Below are 27,006 nucleotides of genomic sequence, written 5' to 3'. Positions count from 1 at the left end.
AAACTTAATAGTATCCAGGATTAAATTACATAGGGTTTTCATAAAATTATTACACTCAATTTTGGATTTGTTTATTCTAGAAATCAAATATCACAGATATTACAAAAGCACACTCAACTACAACTTGATGTCAGGAGAAGACAGCTTCTGTCCTGTCTAGACATTTCTCTTCACTCCCTTTAAGGGCAACTCCTCGTCTGCCCAAGGACCACTAGAGGGACAGGTGCCCACCTCCCAAGGACATTCACTGGTTACCTTCACTACTGGGTTCACACAGTTATCCCAATCACCTGTGGGCCTTGCTGAATGTGGAGTCTGATTCAGCAGTCTGGGTTGGGGCCCACAATTCTACATTTCCAAAGGCCCCCAGGTGATGTCACTATTGCTGGTCTCTGGACCACAACTTTGGGTAGCAACTACTACCAATACTACTCCCCTTGTGCCAATACTAGCCCATCTCTCGGCTCACTTGGATCCACTTCTCCACCTGTATTGGGCAAATCAGGTTGGATTTACTCCATTTATGACAACTGCATACACATTACATTCTTACACACTGTCTGGCCTCAACATCGTGCCCTGAATGTCTCCCAGTCTTCACTGAGGACCCTGGCACCAGCCTCACCGACTTCCTCTGACCCTCAATCTCTCATCGTCTGGGCCCCAGGCCTTGTATGGGTCAGGTCAATAATCTCTCATCAGTACCTCTGAAATCCAAAAAGCTCTCAGAGGTTTTTCTCCCTAACTCATTTAGAAACGAAACCAGTTGCTTAAACTCTGGTGGTACAATTTAAGCTGAACTAATGTTACTTTTTTTTTTTTTTAACTGATGTTACTTTTTAGAGTCATATGAATCACATGGTATATGCACTGCATACCTTTCCCCGAATCGGAACTCCCAAATATGTGAGGCTTCCAGAGTTGTGTCAAAGGCGGCAGACTTGTAGCTCTGTGGCCTCACTGTTGCCAATGGGCTTTATTTCCACTGTGCTTCCACACCCCATTCCCAATGCTGCACCTAAGAACCTGTTACTGCCAAAAAACTGCATTTCCTCTGAAGCCCTATAGTGTCAGGCCTCACTTCCAGAGCACAGTCTCCCACCACTCCTGTGCTGCTGCCATCCCTGCAGTTGGATGTGTTGGATCTCCCGTCCCTTGACTGCCCATGTTCTCCCTGTCTGTGGAGCTCCTTCTAGCGTGAGGTCCTTCTCTATCCTCCAAGTTCCATGCCTCCAAGTCTGGCATATGCCTCTCCTGCCAACAACCCTGGGTCTTTCTGCCACCCCTGCCCTGCAGAACTCCGACAGTACTGTAATCCAACTACCCAGCTTTGGTGCCTCACCCCTGGGCTGCAGTGTAGATTGAGAAGAAGGGCAAAAGTTTGAGGGAGTGCCACTGCAAGCCTCAGCTGGGTCCAAGTGTTACCCGAAGGGCTGCTCCGTACATCCAGCTCTCATGTACCACGGACTCCCAGTCCACAGAAATGTCCAAACGGTCTCTATATTGTTTCTACCCTACCGCTTCTCCCCTCAGTCCCAGCAGCTGTTACTTCAGTTCAAACAGAAGCTCCCCTGACGTCCCCGTTCTGCCTCTTCATCTCTAACCCATTCATCCACATCCATGTATCTGTGGAATGAGGAGTGTCCCTTCTTTTATAATCTACTGGACTGGGTCTCCCCCACAACCCACCTCCTTGGGCACCTGCTTCTCTTCTTTTTTGGAGGCGGCAGTGCAGTGGGGTTGTAAGCTGTCGACTCAGAATTGGGCCTGGGTCTGGCTAACATATTTGCCTCCTGCAACCTTTCTTTCTGGATTGGGTTTCCTAACTGGAGACACAGGGTCACAGCAATGCCAATCACCAGGGTGCACAATGCTTGCACAATCACGCCTGGAGCATTAATGGTGACCAACACCATCACTCTCAGCTCTACTGGTTTTTTGTCCTTGACCCATAGATATTTCCAAGCACCATGTTCCCCCCCGCTTTTTTTTCATTAAAAATACTACCAAAAGATATATTCATCCCTTTTGTTTTGATTAAAAGTTAAAGACCACGGAAACCAAAGATTAAAGAGTAAATACCCCCTTTCACTTACTTGCCCCCAAAGCACTAAGTGGCCACTGTTTTTTTTTTTTTCAGTTTAGTAATCAGAAAATGGGTTCTTTTTATTTGAGTTTATCAAATACACCCTAACTTTGAATTAAAAAAAAAAAGGATGAAAAGAAAATTAAAGTTCTAAAAGTATAAACCAGAGAAAATGCTGTGCTTCAGATACATGTGAAAACAATGCAGAATGGCAGGATGTGGGTTTCAAACATCATTCAACACCTGTGTTCTGAACTTCCTCGTATCTCTAAGGGATAGGCAGCCTGTCATTTCAAGGAAAAAACTACAGAAGTATAAACAATATAAAAAGCTTTCTTCATATTTAAGTATATTATAATCAAAACATTAACAGGATGTTACTTTTTTCACTGTCACTCTAGACACAGTGCTGTCCACTAGAACTTTTTGCAATTCTGGAAATGCCTTATTTTGTAATGGCCACATGTGACTGTTGAGCATTTGAAATGTGGCTAATGCAACTAAGGAATTACAGTTTTCATTTTATTTAATGCAAATCAACACACACGGCTTAGTGGCATGTGCAGTTCTAGACGGCCTATTAAAAAAAATCAACCAAGGGATCAGAATTATGTTTTTCATTTTAATATAACTGCTCAGATCTTTTTTTGTTCAGTGTAATCTTTTCCCACTTCAATACCACTGCCATCACAAGACATTTGACTAAACACATAAAAAGATGAGCTAAAACCTAATTCTTCCTTGTCTTTAGTAATCAACATTCCATTTCTACAACAATGCCCAATAGTGAGCTTTTTACTAAGGATACACTGATGTTCAACCTCAGCCTCAGAATTTGACCAAATTATCTGTATTCAGTCTCAGCTTAACCCTCTCAAAGGCTGAATGCCAACCCCTGCAGCTATACACCAATTCAGAAGTCCCAGAACCTCTGGTGATGTAGGTACTATCATCATATCTTACCGTTACTGCAACTTCAGCAATTCAAACAAGGCATACCATTAGGATTAGTTGTCAACATCTGACTAATCTGCTTCAAGTTGAGGTAAACATTTTAGATGTAACTTGGGGTGAGAAATTTCACGTAACATTAGTGTTCTAACCAATCTAATATAAATAATTACTACAAGAGTAAAAACGCTACATTCTAAAAGCTATTCGTTTTGTGTACAATGTTTGCAAATACTTCAGTTAAATTTAAGTTGGGAAATTGACAATAAACAGAAGTGGCCACTGTTAACAGTCTGATGTGAAAAGTACTCTGTATGCCACAGTAACCTGGTTTCTAGTCCTATCACTTCACTGAAACTATCTTGCCAAGGTCAAGGTCAAGCTGCCAGGCTCTGTAGAGCTCTGTTCTCCCTTTACTTCTGGCCTTGTTGGGATATGCCAACCACATCTTCTACTTGCTTTCTGTCGCACTGTCTGCTGGCCTTCTCCTTGCTGGCCCTGCCCTCAGGGCCCTGTCTCTAGCCCTCTGTTTGTCCCATTTCTCACCCTTAAGACTAAGTTCCAAGTAGACACTGCTGCTGGGGTGTTCCACAGCGCTCTTCAACTCATCAGGCTGAAGACGATGAGCACCATTTCCTTCCCTAGTAACAGTCATAGCAGGAGCTACACCCCAGACATGATGCAGGTAGCAGCTATCCTCTCCACTTTAAAGATAACAAATGGGGGTCCAGAGAACTAATTTCACAGTCACACAGTCGGTAAGGGGCAGAGCCATGATTTAATCTCTGGGCCTGCCTTATGATAGAGACTGGCCTCATGACCCTGTACCACTCTGCATCTCCCCACCCTAGATAAAGCTGCCCTTCACTCTACCAAAGCCAGCAATGAGCGTGGCTGCAGATTCCATTTCTTCAGTTAACGGAGATACTGAGAAGTGCCTGCACCAGGTTCAGAGCTTCCTCAGGTTTTAAACCTCAATCCAGCAACAGCCTCTGTCCAGCCTTTAGGACTTAACATACTGCAGGGGAAGAAACCACACAAGTATAGAGTCTAATGACTGCCCTGCTGTGAACAGAGGGCATTTCTGGGTGCCACCTTCCATGAGGAGCAGTGGACGGAGGAATGACTAGGGAAACGGTTGGACGGCCTACAATTTAGGCAAGATCTAGGAAGATTGTATTTATTTGAAGGTAAGTCACTTTGAGCAGTCTCCAAAAGCTAGAAATTACATAAACTCATTACAAGGGAGACTTTTTGTTTGAGATACTGGGGAGGGGTAGGGGGAACAGGGTGTTTCTGAAAACAGAAGGTTCATACTTCATGTAAACATGATGACTATTTGTAGGGACTGGGGGAAAGCTTTAGAGAGGTTATAAAGGTTCAGCCCAACTAAAAGCCTAGGGTTTTATGACATGCCACTATTTTGCAACCTGGAGATCAATGCCTCCCTTTGAAAGTTCATTTAAGAGGCTGGTTTTCCATGTGTATGTTACACTTTAATAACAACACTTGCTGAAAAATAAATTAAAGATTTTGTCTCCTTTCTTCTTTCTGAACAGCAGCAATAGGAAAGATAACAAACAGAATGGCCACTCATGTGATGCCTGGAACCACTGTCTCCTTGTGGGCTAAAGAATCAGTAACAATGTGGTGCCCATAAGCCATCATTACATATCTTTTAGTAGGCGGACTCTAAGACCGCTGTGATAATTAAAAACCATTTTTTAATTTAATTAAAAAAAATTTTTTTACAAATAAATTTTTACAAATTTTTTACAAATCTACAAATAAATTTTTTATTTTATTTTTGAGAGACAGAAACAGAGCACATGTGGCGGGGGGGGGGGGTGGTGGGCAGAGTGAGAATGAGACACAGAATCTGAAGCAGGCTCCAGGCTCTGAGCTGTCAGCACAGAGCCTGATGAGGGACTTGAACTCACAAACTGTGAGATCATGACCTGAGCCGAAGTCGGTTGCTTAACCGACTGAAACACCCAGGTGCCCCCCATTTTTTAATTTTAAAATTTACATTCTAGGTGAATGACCCTGAAAATAAAAATGGGCCTATCACACTGATATTGGAGGACTATTTTAGACACAGCAGTGAGGTATTCAGTTTGACTGACAAATTCTTTCTTTCTGGTAAGAAAGGATCATCTACATTCATTTTATTAATGTCCTCAATATGGGGAAAACATATTATGTAACTTGACCTAATTAAAAAAAGAACTTAAACATTCATTTAATATTACTATAAAAACTTCCCTAAAATAAGTAAGCTCTATTAATAATGAGTTAACAAAAAATATATTTCTCTGGAAAAAGTTAAGTAATATTCAAGATATTTTACTGTTTTGCAAATCCAAATACATGTAATTCTAAGAGGACGCTAGGTAACTAGTTTTTGTATCACTGGGACCAGGAAATTATCTAATAGAAAAGTCCTGGACTCTGGGACACTGGATTGCTTTTGGCCTTTCAGTGCCGCCAAGTTCCCCATTCCCTGCATAAACCAAAGGCAAAAAACTCCTTGGTACACCAGTGAGGAAGATATCAAAACAGGCTTGCAATAACGTGTTTTAGCAGGGCTGCCACAGGAGAGAGAGGAAGATGCAAAAGTTCAGGCTGTAAAGGGATTAATTGGCTTTTACTGGTTTACTGGTTTTTATATTTTGATTTTGGAAGTTACCAAATGGGCTACCACTGTGTATGTGTGGTATGTAATGTCTAAGGTGAATCCCAGTGAGCCCCACCCTCCTGGTGTTTATGCTCTATGGAGTTCTCTCTCCTGGAGTATGGGCCACACCATATTCCTAATGAGCAGAACACTGCAAAAGTTATGGGATGTCACTTCCAAGATTAGGTTGTAAGAGACTCTGATTTCTGCCCTTCTAGCTTGTTCCCTCTCTTGCCTTCTAGCTTCCTTGCTCTGGTGAAGCTAACTGCTTTGAATTGCTCTATGGAAAGGACCCATGAGAGGCTGCTGGCCACAGCCAGCAAGGAACTGAGATCCTCAGTCCAACAGGCCACGAAGAACTGAATCCTACCATCAACCACCCGAGTGAGCTTGGAAGCGGATCCACCTTCATTTGAACTTTAAGATGACTTCACCCCCAGGCAACACCTTGATTGCCGTCTCATGAGCTGGAGAACCCAGCTAAGTAAGCGGCACACAGATGCCTGACCCACAGAAACTCTGAGACAGTAGAGGTTGGTATTTAAGTGATGAAGTTTTCAGGTGATTGGTTACTGAGAAATAGGTAACTAACACAGCATACAGAACTCCAAAGCAGGGATCAGCAAACTTTTTTTTGTAAAGAGCTAGATAGTAAATATTTTCAGGTTTGTGGACCTTACGGTCTTTTGCAGCTACTCAACTTTGCTGTTGTAGCATGAAAGTAGCCATAGACAATATGTAAATGAATGAGCATGGCTTGTCCCAATAAAGCTTTATTTATAAAAACAGGTGGTGATTTGGCCCACTGGCTGTAGTTTGCCAACCCCTGCTCTAAAGTACAGGTTCTGTGGAAATGTTATTTTCGAGTTAAAAGGCAGAGATGATCTCCATTTTACCACTGTATAAAAATTATTTTAACGATTAAAAAAAGAAAGCTCAACCTATCACAAGACAACAAACACAAATAGTTGAAAATGGAAACAGTTGTCCAATAAGTCTCTGAGTTTGGTAAGTACCTAAGAAGTACAAATATCTTTTATGATAAATGGGTCCCTCTCTATTTACATCTGATACAGAAAAGTTTCAGTCCAAACTGGAGGTAAATTTGAACCACAAGAACACTTACTAAATTAGCTGTTTATCACAACTATGATCGCAACAGCTCCTTAATTATGCACTGGCTTTCCCTTCATATATCATGCTTTTCTGACAGTAAGAGCGGATGATTACCTTTGCTTTTGGACAGTGGTGATGGCGGCTGCTCTGTAAACACTTCTAGGGGTGGGGAATCATGGTGGTCGAAGTCTTTGTCCATGGCTTCTATGAGACTGGTGATGTCTGAGTCCTCTGAGCTGTGCCTTGTGCTGCTGGCACGTTCTGGGTGGGAAGGGTGCGAGAGGGGGGCGGGTGACAGCCTTTCCAGCTGCGGTTCCTGGTGCTGAGGCACTGGTGGTGGCGGTGGAGGTGGAGAGTGCCGCTCCAGTGGGCTGTGGGCATGGTGCTGACTGCTGTGCTGGCTCTGTTTTGCCCCTTTGGACTTTCTGCCTGCTGTGTGACCCTGGGCCACTGCATTTGAATCTAAGACAAGGGGGCTTGCTTTACTAGCAGATTGTGCAGAAGTCCTGCTAGAAGTGCTTGAGCTGTTTTTGGCTCTGACGTTTTCCACGTCAGCTGAGTTTCTATTGCTGTGACTGCTGTGTGGGTGGACCGGTGGGCCACACTGCTTGTGACTCCCTGCACTGGGCCGGGATGACGAGCCGCCTGCTCCACAGAACCCCCTACTGTGACCGGGGTCACAGCTGAGTGTGTTCAAGCTGAAAAAAGGACCAACTGTAGATCAGTAAATAGCAACCTACAAAATCTAAGATTAAAAAATTTTTATTTCATCAGTACAGCCGCAAGAGAAAAATACAAGCTACTCTAAGGAAAAAACCCCAGCAAGACATAGGGATACTTTCCACAATTTTATAGGGTCTATTCTCTGAAAATTTAGGAACCAAGTCAGTGATCTTATTACGAATATTTTAACCCTCACCAACATAACAAAAACGTAGGATTTGCTGTTGAGTTCTTAGTAGAGAAGACAGCTATATACACAGGAGATTATTAAGTAATTAGAATTAAAATTTTTTCTCCCTTGAGCAAAGATGAAAAGAAAAACTTATTTTTTCTTTGAATTACATCAGTCAAATCTATGTATACTAGAAAATTTATTTCCAGCATGTGAACATACTTTCCTTCAGACGAAATACCAACGATTCTCCTGAGATCAAATGGTCTTCCCACATCAAAGGGGGGGTTCGAGGCCTCAAAGGATAGTCGCCTTCGAAATGGCTCCCAAATTCCTTGAGCTTCTAAATAGGCTGTTCCAATTACCAAGAGAAACAGAGCACTGTAGGGGTACAGAAGGCGGAGCAGCGGGATTCATTTGTTAGTGCAAGAGTAACAAAATTTAATATTAAAGGCAGAGTTTCTTGGTAAAGTACACAAGGATATAAAAAACAGAGATGCTGGTGACAGTTTTCATTGGACTGGACAAAAACAAAGCACTATGGATAAAAGTCTACACACTTGTTTTTACAGAATGCCAACTTACATGGAGACTTCTATAAAGAAAATAATTATTTGTATCAGAACAGACACTTGGAGGACACTTTTCCTTTTACCAAGAAGGTAAACTATCTTGCAGTTTTAACTCTCTACCAACTCTTTTCCCTTAAAGGATGTGTGGGGTAACCATGTAAATTTAGAGGCAAGTGTATCTAACCCTCCACACACATAAACAGACTGAAAAAAAAAAAGATAAGGTTGCTGAGGATTTAAAAAGTATTTCTCATGTTTCATGTTGCTTGGGTCTGTTTCAAAAAAAATATTCTATCATGTTGATTAAGTTACATATGCTGAAATGAAGTAACTGTACCTGGTAAATTATAAATGGTTTTTTCCCTTTAAGAAATTAACATGTACTTAATTTGTGTAACAAATTTTAAGGGAAGAAGATATGTCTTTACTGTATATGCCACCCAACCAGGGTTAGTTCTGACTGCTCCCAATAGTGTGCGCAGGTTTGACTGAGGCAGAAAGATCTGTTCTGTTCACTGACAGATTCCCAGCACTCAGAAGAGTGACTGGCACACAGTGAGCATGTGATGAACAGTGTCAAGTGACGCCTGAATACCAACCTCAAAAAAAGACACAAGTACCTCATTATTCCTGAGATGATGATGTACAGAGCCAGCTCCCAGTTGGGTCTGGGGAGGGCTTCTGCACAGGTTGCTAACATATGGTATGGAAGGGATGCGTTCAATACAAATACAAATTCAGAGCCACTGGTTGTTATAAACTTCAGTTCACGAATAACTCTAGAAGCTGTGAAATCAGGAGTAAACCTAAAACAGAATGGTAGCAGTCAGACTAAGTTTTAAAAATATACCATAGCAGTTTACATATAACACCAGTCTCACACACCTTTGAAGCCTAACAGAGAATTTGAGAGTTTGATAGTTCTGTGCCACTTCCTCATTTTAAGATGGAGAAAGCATTATTCCATGAGGTTAATAACAAATACAGCTATATTCTGTGGATAACTGAAGAAATTACATGAAAAAGAATAACGCAGCTTTGCGTAATTATTAATTCAGGAAGTGTTCTCTGAGCTTCTCTCCCTCCCCCTTCTTTTCTCCTTTATCTGAATCTACCCTCTTCTCCCAGGATATAGTTCCAATAACACCTTTGAAAAAAAAAAAAAAAAAACCACCCAAAAAACCCAAAACCATCCTAGCCCTTGTCCTATCTCCTGCAGTACTTCTTTCTGCCCCAATTATTTCATTTTTTACTTTTTGTTAACTGTATGCTCCCCAACCAGATGATCTATACCTTGAGGAAAGGTGTCTTATTCTTCACTGTACCTTTAGGTACCAAGCATTATACCTTACCTGAGTAACATCACTATGTACTGAGTCAACGTCCATTGAACACCATGAAATTATCACTCAATTAAGGGGACAGAGGTCACATTTTATTACATAAACTCTATAATCTAACAAGTTGTCAATTAATATTAAAATAGGCTGCAGCTATTACTAATACAGGCAAAAAAAATTATCTTCTGACCAAAATATTACACACTCCTACATTGCACACACAGAAAAGTGCACGTATGTGATACAAGGGACTGGTCTGTTGCTGAGACTGAATTTATAGTCAATTTCCTACCGACATGTTACACTTTAACACAACCCTGAAGATAATTTTGAAACCAGTTTCTAAGATTATCTGATCCACTTCTGATACAGAGGAAGTTTCACAATTTTGAAAACAATGAAGAAATAACCAACGATTAAGTGGAAAAAAGAAATCAAATAAACTACATTTGTGGATAAAATACCTTTTGTTGTATGAAAACGTTATCTTTGCACGGAGTTTAAGCAATTGTATTATTTGAGGTTGATGAGAAGCTAGTGATTCGTTACACCTCAGAAGAAAATACTTACAATATGATTATGTCTTTAGAGGCGTTGGCGCTTAGTGCAAACTCTTGACAATTAACAACTTTAAAGCCATATCCCTCACATGAGTACCCACTGACTTCAATGGTTTCTATGTGAATCTGAAGTTGTCCTGTATTCTCTACTTTAAATGTTCTTTTCAATGTGAAATTTGGTTCTCTTAGTTTTAAATCTAAAGGAAAAAAAAATCAAGAGTGAATATAAATCTTGCATGCTCTCCAGATTCAATGAATATATGCCAGACATTATGAACTACCTCCTCATGCCAAAGAGATCAGCTGGTACCCAGCTTTCATCAGAAGTACTCCACTTTACTGTGTCATTTTAGACACCAAAGTTTAATTATGCTTTACTTTCCATACTCAGAGTAAACCACCTAAGACATGCAATGAATACAGAGCCTTTAAATCTTTTAGGATCCAAATTAAACAACCCTGAAAGCAAGTCAGAGTATTTCATTAAAAATCTTAAGTATTCATCACTAATATATACAGGTGCATGTATAGAAATACTGTTCTTTTTTGGGGAATTATTTATTGTTGGAAGCAAATACTGAAAGTTGTGCCCTTGGAACTGTTAGGAATACTTACTATCTGTACAGTCTTTCAATAATGCTTCTGTGATTTTAAAGCGTAAGGAACTCCCTGGACCCGGAAGTTTGCCTGCTACTCTCAAGTTCTCAGTTGTTCCTTGTCCTTGGACCATCACAGCATCCACCACAGTCAGGTTATTTCTGTGCAAGAAGAATTACAGAATTTTCTCCCACTAAATTTGAGACTGAAACATTTATCCTCTAAGAATTTAAAAATCTACACAGAGAGAAGGGTTTTTCAGTTTTAAGAGTCACACATGGTACAGTAAGAATATTTTTTCAGGTTTTCAAGTTATAAACATAATCACAGAGGTACATTTCATCCGGTGTGGTGTGATGCGTGCATGTTTTAGACAAAGTGAATACCCTATTTAATAAATTAGACACGTAAACCCAAATTAAAAATCAAGTAAGGACTTCTGTATAAGTACTAAAAACTGACCCACACTTAAATCATAATGCATACCTGATTATGATTAGTGAAGAAACAGTTCTGTTGTGAATTGGAGTAAACTTTATTTTGACAGATTTCTTTTCTCCAGGTTTTAAAATTAGGTTTAAAATTAAATGTCGAGACAGGCCTTCTGTAAATCCTGTTGAACTCTGCAGTGGATGAGCCTTGAATCATTGGGTAAATAAACAGAAGTCATTACTATATTCTCTGGAAAGACTTTTCCTTTACGCCATCCACAGCCCAGTATGAGTTTCTTGAATAGATTAAATATGTGAACAATTTTATTCCTCATGATTTAGATACTGGTCAGTTTGCAAGCAGAAATGGGCAACCAGTGATGACCCTTACTACTGTGCATTAAGTCCCCAAGAGGGCTTTGAACCCCAAGTGACCAAAGTCCTCATATTTGTTAGGCATTTGTTTTTGTATACAGATCTTTTTATTTTTAACTTAAAAATTTTTTGAAATGTAATACACATACATAAAAGGACACAAACTTAAGAAGTGTAGCTCAATGTCTTAGCACAAAGCAAACAGCCGTGCACCCAGCTCCCAGCAGCCTTAAGTCTCGTGGATGCTGTTCTCACTTTCACACTGTTTTCCTGCTCCTTCCCCCTCTGGTGGGTATCAGCCAAAGGGTCTTCAGGTTGCATCAGATTTTATTTGTAAAAATAATTCTAACTCAATATCAATCTATCTTTGAATTTTGAGAGCTCAGCATATAATTACTGTTTCATTAACACTTGATGACTGAAAGATTAAATAGTTTAATAACCAAAATAGGACTTCTTGACAGCTTGTTATTGATAAAACTTATTTTTTTAAATGTTTACTTATTTTATTTTTTTAAAATTTCTTTTTAACATTTATTCATTTTTGAGAGACAGAGAGAGAGTGGGGGAGGGGCAGAGAGAGAGGGAGACACAGAATCAGAAGCAGACTCCGGGCTCTGAGCTGTCAGCACAGAGCCCGATGTGGGGCTTGAACTTGGAACAGTGAGATCATGACCTGAGCTGAAGTCGGATGCTTAGCCGACTGAGTCACTCAGGCACTCCTACTGATTAGGTTTAAATATTCGTTTTGTATTTAAAAAAAACATAAGGATATATTGTTAATAAACCTTACAGGTTTATTTTTGACAGAGAGAGAGAGAGAGAGAGAGAGAGAGAGAGAGAGAGAGAGAGACAGAATATGAATAAGCAGGGGAGGAACAGAAAGAGGGAGACAGAGGATCTGAAGCAGGCTCTGTGCTGACAGCAGAGGGCCAGATGCAGGGCTTGAACTCATGAACCGTGAGATCATGACCTGAGCTGAAGTCCAACACTTAACTGAGCCACCCAGGCACTCCTACTGATAAGATTTAGATATTCATTTTGTATTTAAAAAAAATATAAGGATATATTGTTATGATTTTTAAAAAATGTTTGAGAGATGGGGGAAGGGGGAAGGGGCAGAGGGGGAGAGAGAATCCCAAACAGGCTCTGGGCTGTTAGCTCGAAGCCTGACTCAGGGCTTGATCCTACCAACCATGAGATCATAACCTGAACTGATGTCAAGAGTCGGGACACTGAACCAACTGTGCCACCCAGGCACCCCAACTATTCTAATTTTTTTTCCAACTATTCTAATTCTTAAGTAACATTGTTTAACCATTTTTGGGGGAAGGGTTGGCATCACTTGGATATATTTTTATTTTAGAGAGAGAGAGAGAGAGAGAGAGAGAGAGAGCACGTGAGCATGGGAGGAGAGGGGCAGAGGGAGAGAGAGAGAATCCTAAGCAGGCTCCATGCTCAGCACTCATGCTCAATCCCACGACCCTGGGATCATAACCTGAGCCAAAATCAAGACTCAGATGCTCAACCTGAGCCACCCAGGTGCTCTGGCAACACTTGACTATAAACATCCATGGCTCATCATGGCTCTGCTAACATGTGGAAGGGGAGTGAGGTTTGTACGACTTTCTACTCCACTTGGCATAGTTAGGTTTCAAACATAGATCTACCTACCTGTGTTAGCATGATTCTACAAACATTATTTCTAGTCAATAGACTTACTGACGCCCTTAATTTTTAACTCTTGATTCTGAGGCACAAACTTTTTTCTGCATCTAACATTCTTCTCTGTCAACATCTACCGGGACAATGGAATATCCTGACTGCTCCAAAATGGTTGGTAAATAAGTTCTTTGTTAGGTAAACTATTCTGAGTAATTGATGGACACATTATATACTACGCATATCTTACCAATAAACACTAGCTAATTTAAACTCTGATGATTTGGCAAACATTTGAGGATGTTGTGATGCCTCAGGGATATCATTAAGGCCTCAATAATTCTCAGTAATTTTGCAGTAGTGGCTCTCTAAAGAGTGACCCATGGGACCCCTGGGGATCTCAGAATCTTTTCAGTGTATCCATGGTGTCAAAACTATTTTCATAACACTGGCAGATGCTATTTGCCTTTTCCACTGTGTCGACATTTGCACCAATGGTCAGCAAAATCAATGGTGGGTAAAACTGCTGATGCTTCAGCTTAAAGTAAAGGCAGTGGTATCTAACTTCCTTAGTAGCTACTGTCTTCTTCACTGCCATGTACCTGTAGTTAAAAAAAAGTTATTACTAATAAAGCAGTAATGATACTAATCTTAATAAATCTCAGTCTTTGGGCACATGCATTTTTACCATTGTGTGATAAAATGGGAAGTATGCATATAGCACTCCTGCTGCCTGCTGAAGTACCATGTTGTCTTGAGAAGCTATCATTTGAGATACAAATAGAATTAGCTGCTTTTCTCCTGGAAAACCATTTACAGTTGGAAGAATGATTGACAGTTAATCTGTGGTTATTCAGACTTTGATATTTGGTGACAAATTCACAAAAATGAAGTGCATCTATCCAATCAAGGAACAACAACTGACGTATTTGCTGCCAATGATAAAATTCGAGTGAGAAAATTTAGAATTATGGGAAACTTGAATCCACCCCCTGTGAACTTCACAGCCTCCCAATAGTTAAAGAATTCCCTGATGAGACTGGTAGTTGTATTAATGAATATTATTTTTTTTGAATTTTATAGAGTGAATCATGTCAACATTTGGAAGCTCTGCATATCTAGATGAACCAATATTTTCTGAATGACTGATGCATAGAGTTAGAATTAATTAAAAAGGCAATTAAGATACTCCTTTTTTTTAATTTTAGAGAGAGAGAGAGAGTGAGCGCAAGAGCATACACATACAAGGTGGGGGCAGGGGCAGAGGGAGAGAGACTGAGAATCTGAAGCAGGCTTCATGCTCAGCACAGAGCTGGATGCAGGGCTTGATACCATGACCCTGGGATCATAACCTGAGCAGAAATCAAGAGTCGGATGTTCAACTGCCTGAGCTACCCAGGCACCCCAATCTTTGGCCTTTTGTATAAAAAATCTCTCAGTTTTAATTTTTATTATGCTAAATATGGATAGATATAATCCACATAAACAAAAAAATCTCTTTGGAGTCCCGAATAATTTTTAAGACTATAAAGGAGACCCAATACTTTGAGAACCACAGTTTTATCAGCACTATAGAGAACTGTGATAGAAATTATCGTAAGTTCACCCTAAGACCTAGAACTTCACATTTATAATAAATTTCTGAAGTCTAGAGTATTCTCATTCGTCTTCCTACTTCTCACAGTGCCTATACTTCAGTGTTTTATATCTTGCAAATAACACAAAAGAACTTGTATTCAATAAGAAAAAAAGGTAAAAATTAGCTCATTTACTTCTTATGTGTATTTCCATCCTTATCAAAGCAGAATGAAAGGAATTTCTGGTTACTGAGATTTCTAATTATTTGGAATCTAGATAACCTTGAGCTTATTAGGTTGTCACTCTACATATGGAAAAAACAGATTACAAAAAGATTCCAAGAGAAGGGCATGAGACTAGAATATATGATTGCCTAAATTTCAGTCTAGTGTTCTATTATTTGGCAGAAGAAAGACATATTGAGAATTACTTTCCTATACAAAATTGACTTAAAGACTATATAAAAACTATTCTACAAAGGTTTAGCTAACATATGCTTTAGAGAATAAAACACAAAACTATGGGAAAGCACACACATATTTCAAGAACTATAAAATATCTGGTTTAACGGGCTATTTGGGATTCCTAATCAGCAATGACCATGTGGCATGAGTATGGGCAAGGGCTCTGGGATCTGAGAGAACTAGACTTGAATTTGGCCCTGCCAGTTATCACGGGTATGAACTTGGGTAAGTTGCTTTCTTTTCCTGAGACTTCTTTTTCCTGCCAAGTGAACAAGGGAAATACCTCCTGGGTTACTAGTAATTGCTCAGTTGGCTACTATAATGACTATGTGAAATTATAAGTGTGAATGTCTCTGGCAAATGCTCACACATACTAGATGCTCATGAAAAACTGGGAAAGGTTCTTTAACATAGCCCCCAAATACTAAAAACACTTTGCACTGCTTTTCTTTCCTGGCCTACTGAGCCACAGATTGTCTTATCCAGTCAACACTCACCATGGTCTTCCTACATATCAAGGAACCAACTGAAGGGCTTCCCAAGTGAGTTTGTTTAATCTGTTCAACAACCATGGGTTTGGCATTCATTGAGCTTACAATTTTATTAGGAAGTATCCAAAATAAAATTTTAAATGACTGAGCTGATTATTTTGAGGCTTAATAAAAATAAATTATGTTAGTTTATACCGCATTTATATATCCTCAGGGTTTCTGGTTGTCATTATTATAAAACTTCATGAGCTTATAATGCCTGCAAACAGGAACCTTCTATCCTGTGTGCTTCATGTTCTAAATCCCATCCATTCCTCCTGGTTTTTTGCCTCTAAAATGATTACTGGACTGCTTTGACTTCTTTAGTAACCTGCCCTTCAGTCAAATTTCAGGGTAGTCAGTAGTTTTCTTCCAAATTTGCTCTGATCATATCATAGTTATTTCTTTGGAATTAGTATGAAGTTTACATACTTACAGTGTTTCTGAAGACTTGGAATTCTAGTGTTCTTAAATCTATCTTTGCAACCTTACTCAAGTTAAACCTAAAATAAAAAATGTACATATATTTCTTCATAAACAGCATCATAATTAATTAGGGGGTAAAGAGTAATTATTAAGTTTGTATTTTATTTGCAAATTACCTTCTGGCTGATTTTGAGGTCAGTATTACCACATTAATGGCTTTCCAAAAATTAAAGCCACAACTTATTGTTAATATTTTGCTCATTTTTTAAAAACTAAAACATTTGAAAGGTTCCACTTGCTTTCTCTTTATAATTTTTTAGAAAGGAGTTCAACATTACTTTTTCTTATCTTAAGCTGAAAACTTTTCTAGATACTTAAATACTTAGATATAGCTATATCTCTCCCCAGTACTTCCTCTCAATTTTAATTACAGATCTAGAATTTCTCTAAGCCAATTCTATTACTGTATAAGCTGCAATAAAGTTTTAAATGTATAAAATAATAATCGATGCTAATATGGAACATTTTGATTATTTAAAGCAATGCTTACCTTGATATTAACTTATCTACAAAGACTGAAGGATTGGAATATAAAGCTAGAGGAATAAATTGTATATAGACAGGAACATCTGCAGGATTTTCTAAAGTAATCTCTTCTTCCTTAAACAAAGTAACAAAACAGTAAATGAGAGGTTTCCACAGTTAAAAGTTAAGGGTAGATACTTTATAACCCTATTATATATTTCCCAAAACCAAGGTCATTCTGAATACTTACTGAGGAGCAGTTTGTATTAGTAAGTGGAAATTTCAAGTGCCGGGGGGAGCTAATTATAGAAGGCCAAGAGAGCTCAGCAGTGATTTTTGACAGTATATTTTTTTGAAGGTCTGTATTTACTTCAAATAAAGCGCTCAATCTAGAAAAAAATAATTTGTAAGTCACTATATCATTAAAAATTTTTTCTCAAATGTTTATTTATTTTTGAAAGAGAGAGACAGAGTGTGAGTTAGGGAGTGGCGGAGCGAGAGGCAGAGAGAGAGGGAGACACAGAATTCAAAGCAGGTTCCAGGCTCTGAGCTGTCAGCACAGAGCCTGACGCGGGGCTTGAATTCACAGTGAGATCATGACCTGAGCTGAAGTCAGATGCTTAACCGACTAAGCCACCCAGGCACCCCTGTAAATCACTATATCAAAATAAAATATTTGAATTTTCTGAATATGATCTATTATTATATTCTTAAATAAACACAGTTTTATTTGCTCTGACATTTTACTACACTTTTAATAGACACGTATGAAGATGTCTCTGTTTTGGCACAAAGAGCTGCCAAAGTCTCTATCACTGATCACCTGTGTTGTTTTTTGTACCAAATATGTAAAGGACAAGGCAGGTATACACAGATAACATATGGTGTTAAGGGGATCCTAAAGGATCCTGCATGCCTAGTGGAAAGATCTAGACACCAACAGCAGGCTGCTGATGAATATTCATCAGGATAACCTATGGGATGGCAGTGCATTGCTTGGCATATGGCTTTCCCTCTTTGGGATTAAAAAATGAAGGAAAATCCTGACATGCAATGAAGATGTTAGTTGAAGTGGTAATACATATGGGGCCTTTACACAGATATATGTAAAGTTATCAGCAATATTCAGGATGTCATCTGAGTATTTCCCTACTTATGACTGTTCAAGAACCAGCTGTTTAGAGACCAAGAACACATTTCCTAAGGAAACAACATTACACATGGGGCTAAGGTCCCTGGGCCCAAACACTGAAGCCTACTTTAACCCACAATACCAGTGAATACCAATACTCTATGTTGGTAAGAATACAGGCTTTACAAGACTAGAAACAGAAATTCTCTGTAACATACACAGTGACACAGTAGGAGCGGGGAGAATGCCACACTCACTGTGCACCTGGGACGTGATGGTACGGGGTAGATGCAAAGCCCAGCTCTTTAGCAGTGGAGTGTTGGGCACAGGTGGAGGAAGGTAGGGGTTTTGGTGGGTAGGAGGGGAAGACGTTGCTCTATAGCACTCCAACTTATGTATTCATAATATTAAAATTTGGAGACTGTCTATACATTGTAATGTCTGTAATGGAAATGTTGGGGACGAAGAACTATTTTATTGAGTGTTCTCTTGAGTGAGTACATCAGAAGTCTTTCTGTACTTATTTTAACCATTTTAAAGTACAAATTTAACTCTCGTCTGCCTTAAGAAATCTTTCCACAGCAGATAGTTCAGATAAACAGAACGTCTTAAATTCAATTGCTAATGGTTTGAAAAATTTAGTACCTATAAATGAGAATATCCTGATAGTGACAAATAGATTCAAATTAGGCAAGTGGAGGATAGCAGTTTTTTTTTTTTTTAACATTTTAAGTTTATTTTTGAGAGAGAGAGAGAGAGCATGCATACATGCACACACACACAAGTTGGGGAGGGGCAGAGAGAGGGTCACAGACTCTGAAGCAGGCTCTAGGCTCTAAGCAGTCAGCACAGAGCCCAATGCGGGGCTCGAACCCACGAACTCTGAGATCATGACCTGAGCCAAACAAAGTTGGAAGTTTAAACAACTGAGCTACGCAGGCGCCCCAAGAAGACCAGTTTTTATCAGCTGCCATAGTATCATTATTCTAGTCACATTCTCTGCTGAAACATAAGAAAGATTGTACGTCTACATTCCTGAGTAAGTGTGCATCTACTTTTGAATCCAGGTGTGGTAGTGATTTGTCATTAGCACATTTTCTGCCTGCCAAAGATATATCGTTGAGCCTATGTGAACTGGGCTCTGTGTGCGCCCTAACAGTTCAGCATTTGAAAGGGAGGAGGTAGTTCTTTTTGCAATGAGCAAACGGACACTTGGTCTTCATTGTGGGATTAAACCCAGGACATGTTTTCTCTGCCTCTAACAGAGGTCAGTGGTAGGTAAAAACTTTCTTTCTTATGGAAATGGCTGTATCTAAGGTGAACACTGTATTCATCCTATATAAAGACAACTTCAAATAGTTCTTTGATTTTAAGGAACTATCTAGAGCACTGGAGAAACAAACAAAATGGTAGTGTGTATATTTCTAAGCAATATGCAATTAAAATGGCAATTCAAGATGCCTCATTAATAATTTTCTGAAGATAAGGTGTTATTTTCTTAGCCATAGAGAAGTAAAATAACCTAATACAAGAATAACATCTAGAAAGTAACATCAACAGGTACATTTCGAACTGGTAAAGATAGCTAAAATACTTAAAGCAAAACCACTCACCTATGACCTGAATTTTCCTTTATTCCCATCCATCCTTTGAACAGGCTTTGATGCAAATCCCAGTCAGCATCCCAGGTGTCTTCCTGCATGGCTACACCAGGCTGTACTTTGGGTTCGGCTAAAACAAGGAAACATGTATTATGACACGTTTAGCCCTACATCTATATCCACTTGTCAGTTTTCCTTCAAATGATTTCCAGGGTACCAAAGGATAGAGTGGCGGCGTTTCATCAAAAAATATTTTGGGCAGAATGAAGGGCATGAGAGAGAATAGCAAGATAACTTACATTTGGATAGAAAAGGCAAGCCAACATAGCAATGATCCCCACACTGCAGTCCAGGATCAAAATAAATGTTTGCAATCTACAAAGAGGCACAGGAGAATTGTGAATCCCAAGTCCACAGAAGGTCACAATAACACAATACTAACACATGGGAATCCTCAAACACAACGTTTTCAAACCTTTGACTTTTTTCCTGGCTCTAAGTCTTCCTTATTGCCCCGTAACCGTTTGTAGTAAAATCGCACATCTTCTGACAAAGATCGTATTTGTTGTATCTTCACCTTCTGTGAGAAGGAGTTCATAATATTTAAGCTCTGATGAACTATTTTCCCCTGAAGGAAGAAAACAAACAAACTCATTTGTATGTGGTTGCATTTTCTTAAGAACACACAATTTAGAGGTGACAGACATATTTTTCAGAAACTGAAGCCCAAAGGATACTTAGAATTTTTATCACTTAATAATCTCTAATTTGTTAATCAGAGCCCTCTCAAATATATCTATATTGCTATTTCTGTGTGTGTGTGTGTGTGTGTGTGTGTGTGTGTGTGTGCGTGCGCGCGCGCATACACACACACACACACACAATTTGTTTTTTTCACAGCCTGTTATAGAAAAACTAGCGGGACAAATCTCTGTACTCTTATGAAAATGAATTAAAATAAGAAAGTAAAAAAAAATGTTCACACTTGATGTTAAAAAAACGAGGATGCCAACAGAGACAGCTCTGAATAAAGGAAATGGTCACTGTCAGTTTGTGAAGCAAGGTTTGTTTACCAAGGCCAGGCTGCCCCCAAAGTATCCAAATTCAGAATGAAAGAATTTAATTCTAAAATCAAAAGCCAAACAAGACGAAAACAAAAATCAGATTTCCTTAGGAAAAATTTTTTCTTTTTAAAAGAAAATGTCATTTGTACCAAAGAGAAATGAGATACCTTTTAAAAATACAGGTTATCAAGTATCTTATTAAAATAGCAGGCAGATTAAATGACTAGATAACCAGTGACTGCTCTTATCAACTGTATGCTTCTCCCTATGATAGGGGATCAGATTTTAAGTAAAAAATTGAATGATTTAAATAATCCTCAATAAGAATTATGTTATAATCTTTCTTTTGTTTGAGTACAGAATTTTACCTTATAATTTGATTCCTAGTCATTTGAAGAAGTCTCGAAAATGATCATACCCACTGGGCTAATATTTGGTACTAGAAGACACAGAGGTTAAGAGAGTGTACAGAAAAAAGAGCTGAATGAAGGTGAGGTTCTAAGTAACACTCATCATTTGCAGCCCAGCCAGAGGGAAACAGCAGACAGCTATGAGAGGCCAGGTGTGCTGCTATGATGGGGAGAACACAGGAGCAGGAAGCACAAGGCCTTTGACAGCCCCAGCTTGGCCTCTAACCAGCTGTGTGTTCCTGGCAGTTACCTGGTCTTCATGCACCTGTAATAACCACTTCACTCAAGTCCATGTCTTGTCTTTCAGGGGGGTGGGGTCAAAAGAGGTAACAGATACAAAAGTTTATTTTACAATGGAATTCAAATATTAAGTATTAAACTGAGTTACTTCAAATGTTTATCTGGAGGTACTGGAGGTACCTGTTTATCTGGAGGTATCTGGAGGTATCTGGAGGTACATTAGTTGGCACGAATATACTCCACTAGATAAGAGATTTTATAGAACCTGATGACTGTTATGGGCTGAATGTGAACCCCTCTCCCCTCATTCATAAGTTGAAATTCTAACCTTCAATGTTCTAGTAGTATTAGAGGTGTATTTCGGAGTAGTGTTTCGGAGAGGTGATCGGGTCATAAGGGTGGAGTCCTAATGAATGGGATTAGTGGAGAGACAAAAGAGCTTGCCATTCCTCTCGGCTCTGCTGGCTAATTGAGGTTACAGTGAAGACAGCCATTTGCAAAACCAGGAAGAATGCCCTCCCCAAACACCAGATCTCCCAGCACCCAAAACTGTGAGAAGTAAATGTTTGTTGTTTAAGTCACCACAATATGGTAATTTGTTATAGCAGCCTGACTAATGCAGTAACATCAAGTTAATTTGTGATTCCAAGCAAATATTTGGTCCTGTAAGCCACCTGAAGATATCTAGAAGTTCGGCCCAAAGTAGTTCAAAACCAACACCTTGTTTTTATACAGATGCTTTCTCGTTTACTCCATCCATGGGTCTTTCACTGTGTCATCTACTGAATTATTCCCTTCTAGGGTTTATTCTGTGTTTAATATCACTGATTGAAAAGGCAACTGAAGAATGGAACAAGGTCTTTTTGGATAAATAATGAAGTCAAGAGTTCTGTACAGTCAGTGCAAAGTGGAATCACAAGACAAAAATTTCATTAAGACCCAACTTAAATGTGTGGGACCTATTAACTCAAAATTTATATTTTTAAGTTGCTCAACTCTGAATTTAGGTTTATTTAAGATTTTACACTGCACTATTTCTCTTAACCCATCATGTCTCCTTCCACAGGGTAGGGGACACTTCTACATTTGTCCCCATGTACCCTGAACTGACCATATCATCTTTCTGCAAAAAGCAGTGGCTGTCTCTTGATTTCCCTACTTCTTTTCTCCTTGTTCTCTAGGTTCAAACTCTAAGTCATATTTTTGACTCTATCTATCCTACCCATACTTGCCTCAATTAGTAGGACCTTCTCAGGATATTCAAGCACAATTCAAATGTGAAATGTCTCTTGCCTAAGTTCTTGTCTCCATTATTTTGCTCCTTTAGCCACCCATTATCTACTAACTGCCTGCTTTGGGGATAAAAGATCCTTCATCCCTTTCTTTGATGAACTCAGAGTCTTACTGGGGAGACCAACACATAAGGCAATATTTAAAGCACATGTGAGGCCTGTTACAAGAGAGGTTATTTAAAATCATTTTAAGATCACACATGTAACACCTAGTAATGTCTAGTGGAGTCAAGAAATGGTCAGGGAAGAGATGACAATGGAATTGAATCTTGGAAGACAGTGTAGTTCTTTGAAGGTAGGGGAAGAGGAACGGCATTCAAGACAAACAGCCAAGGCTTAGAGGTATGAAAGGGCTTTATTGCTCTGCCAATGCCCTAAGCTCAAACCTCTTCTTGACACTTCTCATACAGATTCTGTATGAGTGCCTAGGTTGGCCTCAGGCACTCTATTGTCACTTCCTAATTCACCTTATATTTACTTCTGCCAGAAAAAAAAAAAAAAAAAGTTTAAACTCAGCTCTGATGATGTCAAACTTCTGCTTAAAAACTTTAAATTTTCATGGACTTAAATGTGTTAATGTTTTTTTTTTCATGCTATCACTCCAACATGTCATCCATCTTCTTAAATTTCCCTCCATTCTTTTTTTTTTTTTTTTTAACGTTTACTTATTTTTGAGACAGAGACAGAGCATGAACGGGGGAGGGTCAGAGAGAGAGGGAGACACAGAATCTGAAACAGGCTCCAGGCCCTGAGCGGTCAGCACAGAGTCTGATGTGGGGCTCGAACCCACGGATCACGAGATCACGACCCGAGCTGAAGTCGGATGCTTAACCGACTGAGCCACCCAGGCGCCCCAAATTTCCCTCCATTCTTATCAAACTGGGCAACTCACTACTGTGTAAAGCCATCTCAGACTTTACTGCCTCTGTGTCTATACTCAGGTTGACTCCAGGGTCCTGAATGCAAGTTTTTACCTCCCCTATTTTCCCTGCTAAAAGAAATTCTAAGCCAGTTTACATGTACCTTTATCAATTACATATGTATTTCCCTCACAGCACTTCATTTTTATACTTTTTAGGGCACTCTCTACATCCTGCTTTACATTTATGCATCATGGACCCATTTCCCATTCTTGATTGAAAACTTTTTGAGAGAAGGAACTAGTTCTCTTTGTGTCTCCTGTGGAAGCTGGTTCAATGTCTTACCTTAAAATAAGCAATTAATAAAGAATAACTGACTTTACTGTTAGATTATAGGGACACAGAGGTAAAGGCAAAGAAAAAAATTACAAAAAAAATCTATAAATTAAATCTCTTACTGGAAAGGAAGGTGGAAGAACCATATGTTTTGGGAAGCAAGTCAGTGAACCCACTGCGATTACAGCCTTCACAGGAATTGTTAGAATCTGTGGAGTGAAGTAGACCATAAGGAAATAAGTGTTTAAGTCTGAGATTAATCTTGATCATTACTGCATAAGTTTTGAGGATGTAAAAAAACTCAACTTGGGACTTATATTAGCAATAACCAACTCAAAAGTAATATTAAAATTACCTACATATACCGTTTAACTTGACCAATGTACTCCATCAAATGCTCTGAAATACAGTAAATTTCCATGTACTGCTCAGTGATTCAAAGAAAACATGGTAAATAAGACCAAACAATGGGAAAGGAATGAAGAGCAGATTTTCATAATAGGTTATTCTGCAGATTATTAATTTAACAAGGAAAGTCAAATTGTACTCCTAAAACAATGTATGAAAAACAGCATTTTCTAGAGTTACATAGTTCTCTATTTTTTGTATATAGTAATAAATTAACATCAACTTAATTAAAAAATGAGTTGAACATCATAGATTTAGAATATCAACTCATACTCTATTCATAACTTACAAAGATACTTCTCTAAGATATTTTTTCCTAGTTTTCATTTTTATCCATACTAACAAAAACTTGTCATAGCTATGAAATGCACTTATTTGTATTATGAGTGATTAACAGGAATTCTTTACTTTTGGAGGTAATTTGCCATACTCCCAACAAATCATTTATTATTACTTTAATTCTAATTATTATTTTTATATATTATTATTATATCACTAATTATGTTTATTCTGAATTCACTTTCATTCATGTGGGGGTGGTATATGATGAAAAAAGGTTGGAGAATAAGGGCAGCAACTTGTTGAATCTAGTAGTGTTCAAATTCACAAAGAACTGCTAAGTATTAAATTAAAATATTAAATTAAAATCTAGGTGTGGCAGAAATATATCCATTCAAAATCCCACTAAATGCAACATGTTAGACACCACAAAGAGTCTTTCACTCAATGATCTTCACTTTGCCCTTGACTTAGAATGACTCATGTAAATATAAGAACTCAAATTAAGATGTGAGTTCTCGACTGTATCTTCCTTTTTGGAAATATCACACAGGATGATATTAATGATTGCAGAAGAATCAGTGATCTAATTCAGGAATTTCAGTCAGGGTCTTTGCAGTGCTATAACCTAAGCAGGTTTCTAACAGAGCAATTGTAAGTGTGCCAAAGCCATTTTTCTCAAGTTGTTTTCAGTTAAGAGGTTTGGGTTTTATCAGAAAACTATGAGCTAATGAACACCATTGTTTTGTAAACTATTCTCAAAAGCTCAGTTTTTAAGGTTATGAAACAGATAAAGTGTAACTTTATCAGTAAACTTAGTTGTTTCTATTGAAAACAAAAAAAGGACTAAATCAGAAATACCTCATTGACATGAATCCCCATAGTCTTACCTCATAGTCTGTGGTGATCTGTATGGCTCCATCATGAATCCCTTCCAGTTTTTTTGCAGTAAGTTTGACTCTGAACACTGCAAAATAGCCTGAAGCTAATATTACCTGTATGTAGTAGAAATGACATCATTCATTAGCCTTGCTAGCTCAAGTTTCCTATTAAAATGGTAAAGAGAGCTATTGTGATGAAGTGATTTCTGAATTCTTATGTATGTCTAGTGTATGACAGTGAATTGCCACACCATCTTGTACAAATATCTCAAAATAATGTCCATCCTTTGATACTTATTCCATGGGCCACCAAGAAAACTGGCTTCCTGAGGAACAATCTGATTCCCATCTACCAAGATGGAAAGGGGTATGGTCCTCACACATCACACCTATACCCGCACAGACAAAGAGGGTGAGAGCTGGAGCAAAGGGACACAGCTTTCCACCAATCCTTCAGCTATTTTAGGGCACAAGTACAAAGTTGGTTCTGTTTCAAGTTCTGAATTTAACTGTCACATTAATAATCATGCCTTCAAAGCAACTGAGATTATTGCGTCATACGAAAGTGTCAAATATAATGGAAAGAAAGAAGAGTTAATAAAAATTTGAAAGAAGTATGGAAATTTTATCTGTTTTCTCAAGCTATTTGCTGATGTTTCTGGCATTTACCTCTTTTTACCTGAAGTATAGTTAACATATAACGTTGTATCAGTTTCAGGTATACAACATAATGATTCAATACTTGTATACATTATGAAATGATCACAATAAATCCAGTCACTATCCATCACCACACATAATTAAAAATTTATTTTTCTTGAGATGAGAACTTTTAAGATTACTCTCTTAACAACTTCCACATACACAATACAGTATTACTAATTATAGTTACCATGCTATACATTATATCCCCATGATTTTTAACTGGAAGTTTGTAGATTTTTACCCCCTTCACTTAGTTTGCCACCCCCACCCCCTACCTGCAGCAATCACCAATCTGTTCTACCTATGAGCTTGGTTTGTTTTATTCTTTTATATTTTACATCTAAGTGAACTCATATAGTATTTCTCTTTCTCTGTCCAACTTCTTCCATTTAACATAATGCCCTCAAGGTCCATCCATGTTGCTGCAGATGGCAAGATTCCATTCTTTTTTATGACTAATATCCCTGTGTGTGTGTGTGTGTGTGTGTGTGTGTTTGCGTATCAACCACATCTTCTTTTTTTTTTTTTTTTTTTTTTTTTTTTTTTAAATTTAACGTTTTATTTATTTTTGAGACAGAGAGACACAGAGCATGAACGGGGGAGGGGCAGAGAGAGAGGGAGACACAGAATCGGAAACAGGCTCCAGGCTCCGAGCCATCAGCCCAGAGCCTGACGCGGGGCTCGAACTCACGGACCGCGAGATCGTGACCTGGCTGAAGTCGGACGCTTAACCGACTGCGCCACCCAGGCGCCCCCACATCTTCTTTATTCAACCATTGATGGTCACTTAGGTTATTTTCATATCTTGGCTACTGTAAATAATGCTCAATAAACATGCAGGTGCATATATCTTTCTAAATTAGTGTTTTCGTCTTCTTCAGATAAATATCCAGAAGTAGAGTTACTGGATCATATGGTAGTTCCATTTTTAATTGTTTGAGGAACCTCATACAATTTTCTACAGTGGCTGTATCTACCAACAGATGAAGGTTCCCTTTTCTCCACATCCTTGA

At 38.7% G+C, this 27,006-nt stretch overlaps 1 protein-coding gene across 1 annotated transcript in view; it reads right to left on the bottom strand.

The window, feature by feature from the left end:
* Positions 1-27,006, bottom strand: part of TMEM131 (transmembrane protein 131) — a 237,656-nt gene that overhangs the window by 26,777 nt on the left and 183,873 nt on the right. The window contains exons 18-31 of the mRNA XM_042932060.1: positions 25,298-25,402; positions 23,843-23,929; positions 19,994-20,146; positions 19,818-19,893; positions 19,531-19,648; positions 17,036-17,174; positions 16,811-16,920; positions 16,271-16,337; positions 11,281-11,432; positions 10,813-10,955; positions 10,208-10,394; positions 8,918-9,103; positions 7,948-8,106; positions 6,945-7,528 (exon numbers count right to left, since the gene is read on the bottom strand). Coding sequence (XP_042787994.1) covers positions 6,945-7,528; positions 7,948-8,106; positions 8,918-9,103; positions 10,208-10,394; positions 10,813-10,955; positions 11,281-11,432; positions 16,271-16,337; positions 16,811-16,920; positions 17,036-17,174; positions 19,531-19,648; positions 19,818-19,893; positions 19,994-20,146; positions 23,843-23,929; positions 25,298-25,402 — 2,266 coding nt within the window. The remainder of the gene's footprint in view (positions 1-6,944; positions 7,529-7,947; positions 8,107-8,917; positions 9,104-10,207; positions 10,395-10,812; positions 10,956-11,280; positions 11,433-16,270; positions 16,338-16,810; positions 16,921-17,035; positions 17,175-19,530; positions 19,649-19,817; positions 19,894-19,993; positions 20,147-23,842; positions 23,930-25,297; positions 25,403-27,006) is intronic.

The sequence above is a fragment of the Panthera leo genome, chromosome A3, assembly GCF_018350215.1.
Source record: "Panthera leo isolate Ple1 chromosome A3, P.leo_Ple1_pat1.1, whole genome shotgun sequence".
NCBI classification, from domain to species: domain Eukaryota; kingdom Metazoa; phylum Chordata; class Mammalia; order Carnivora; family Felidae; genus Panthera; species Panthera leo.
Note: the sequence above shows the minus strand (reverse complement) of the source record. Positions and strands in the feature narration are given on the sequence as shown.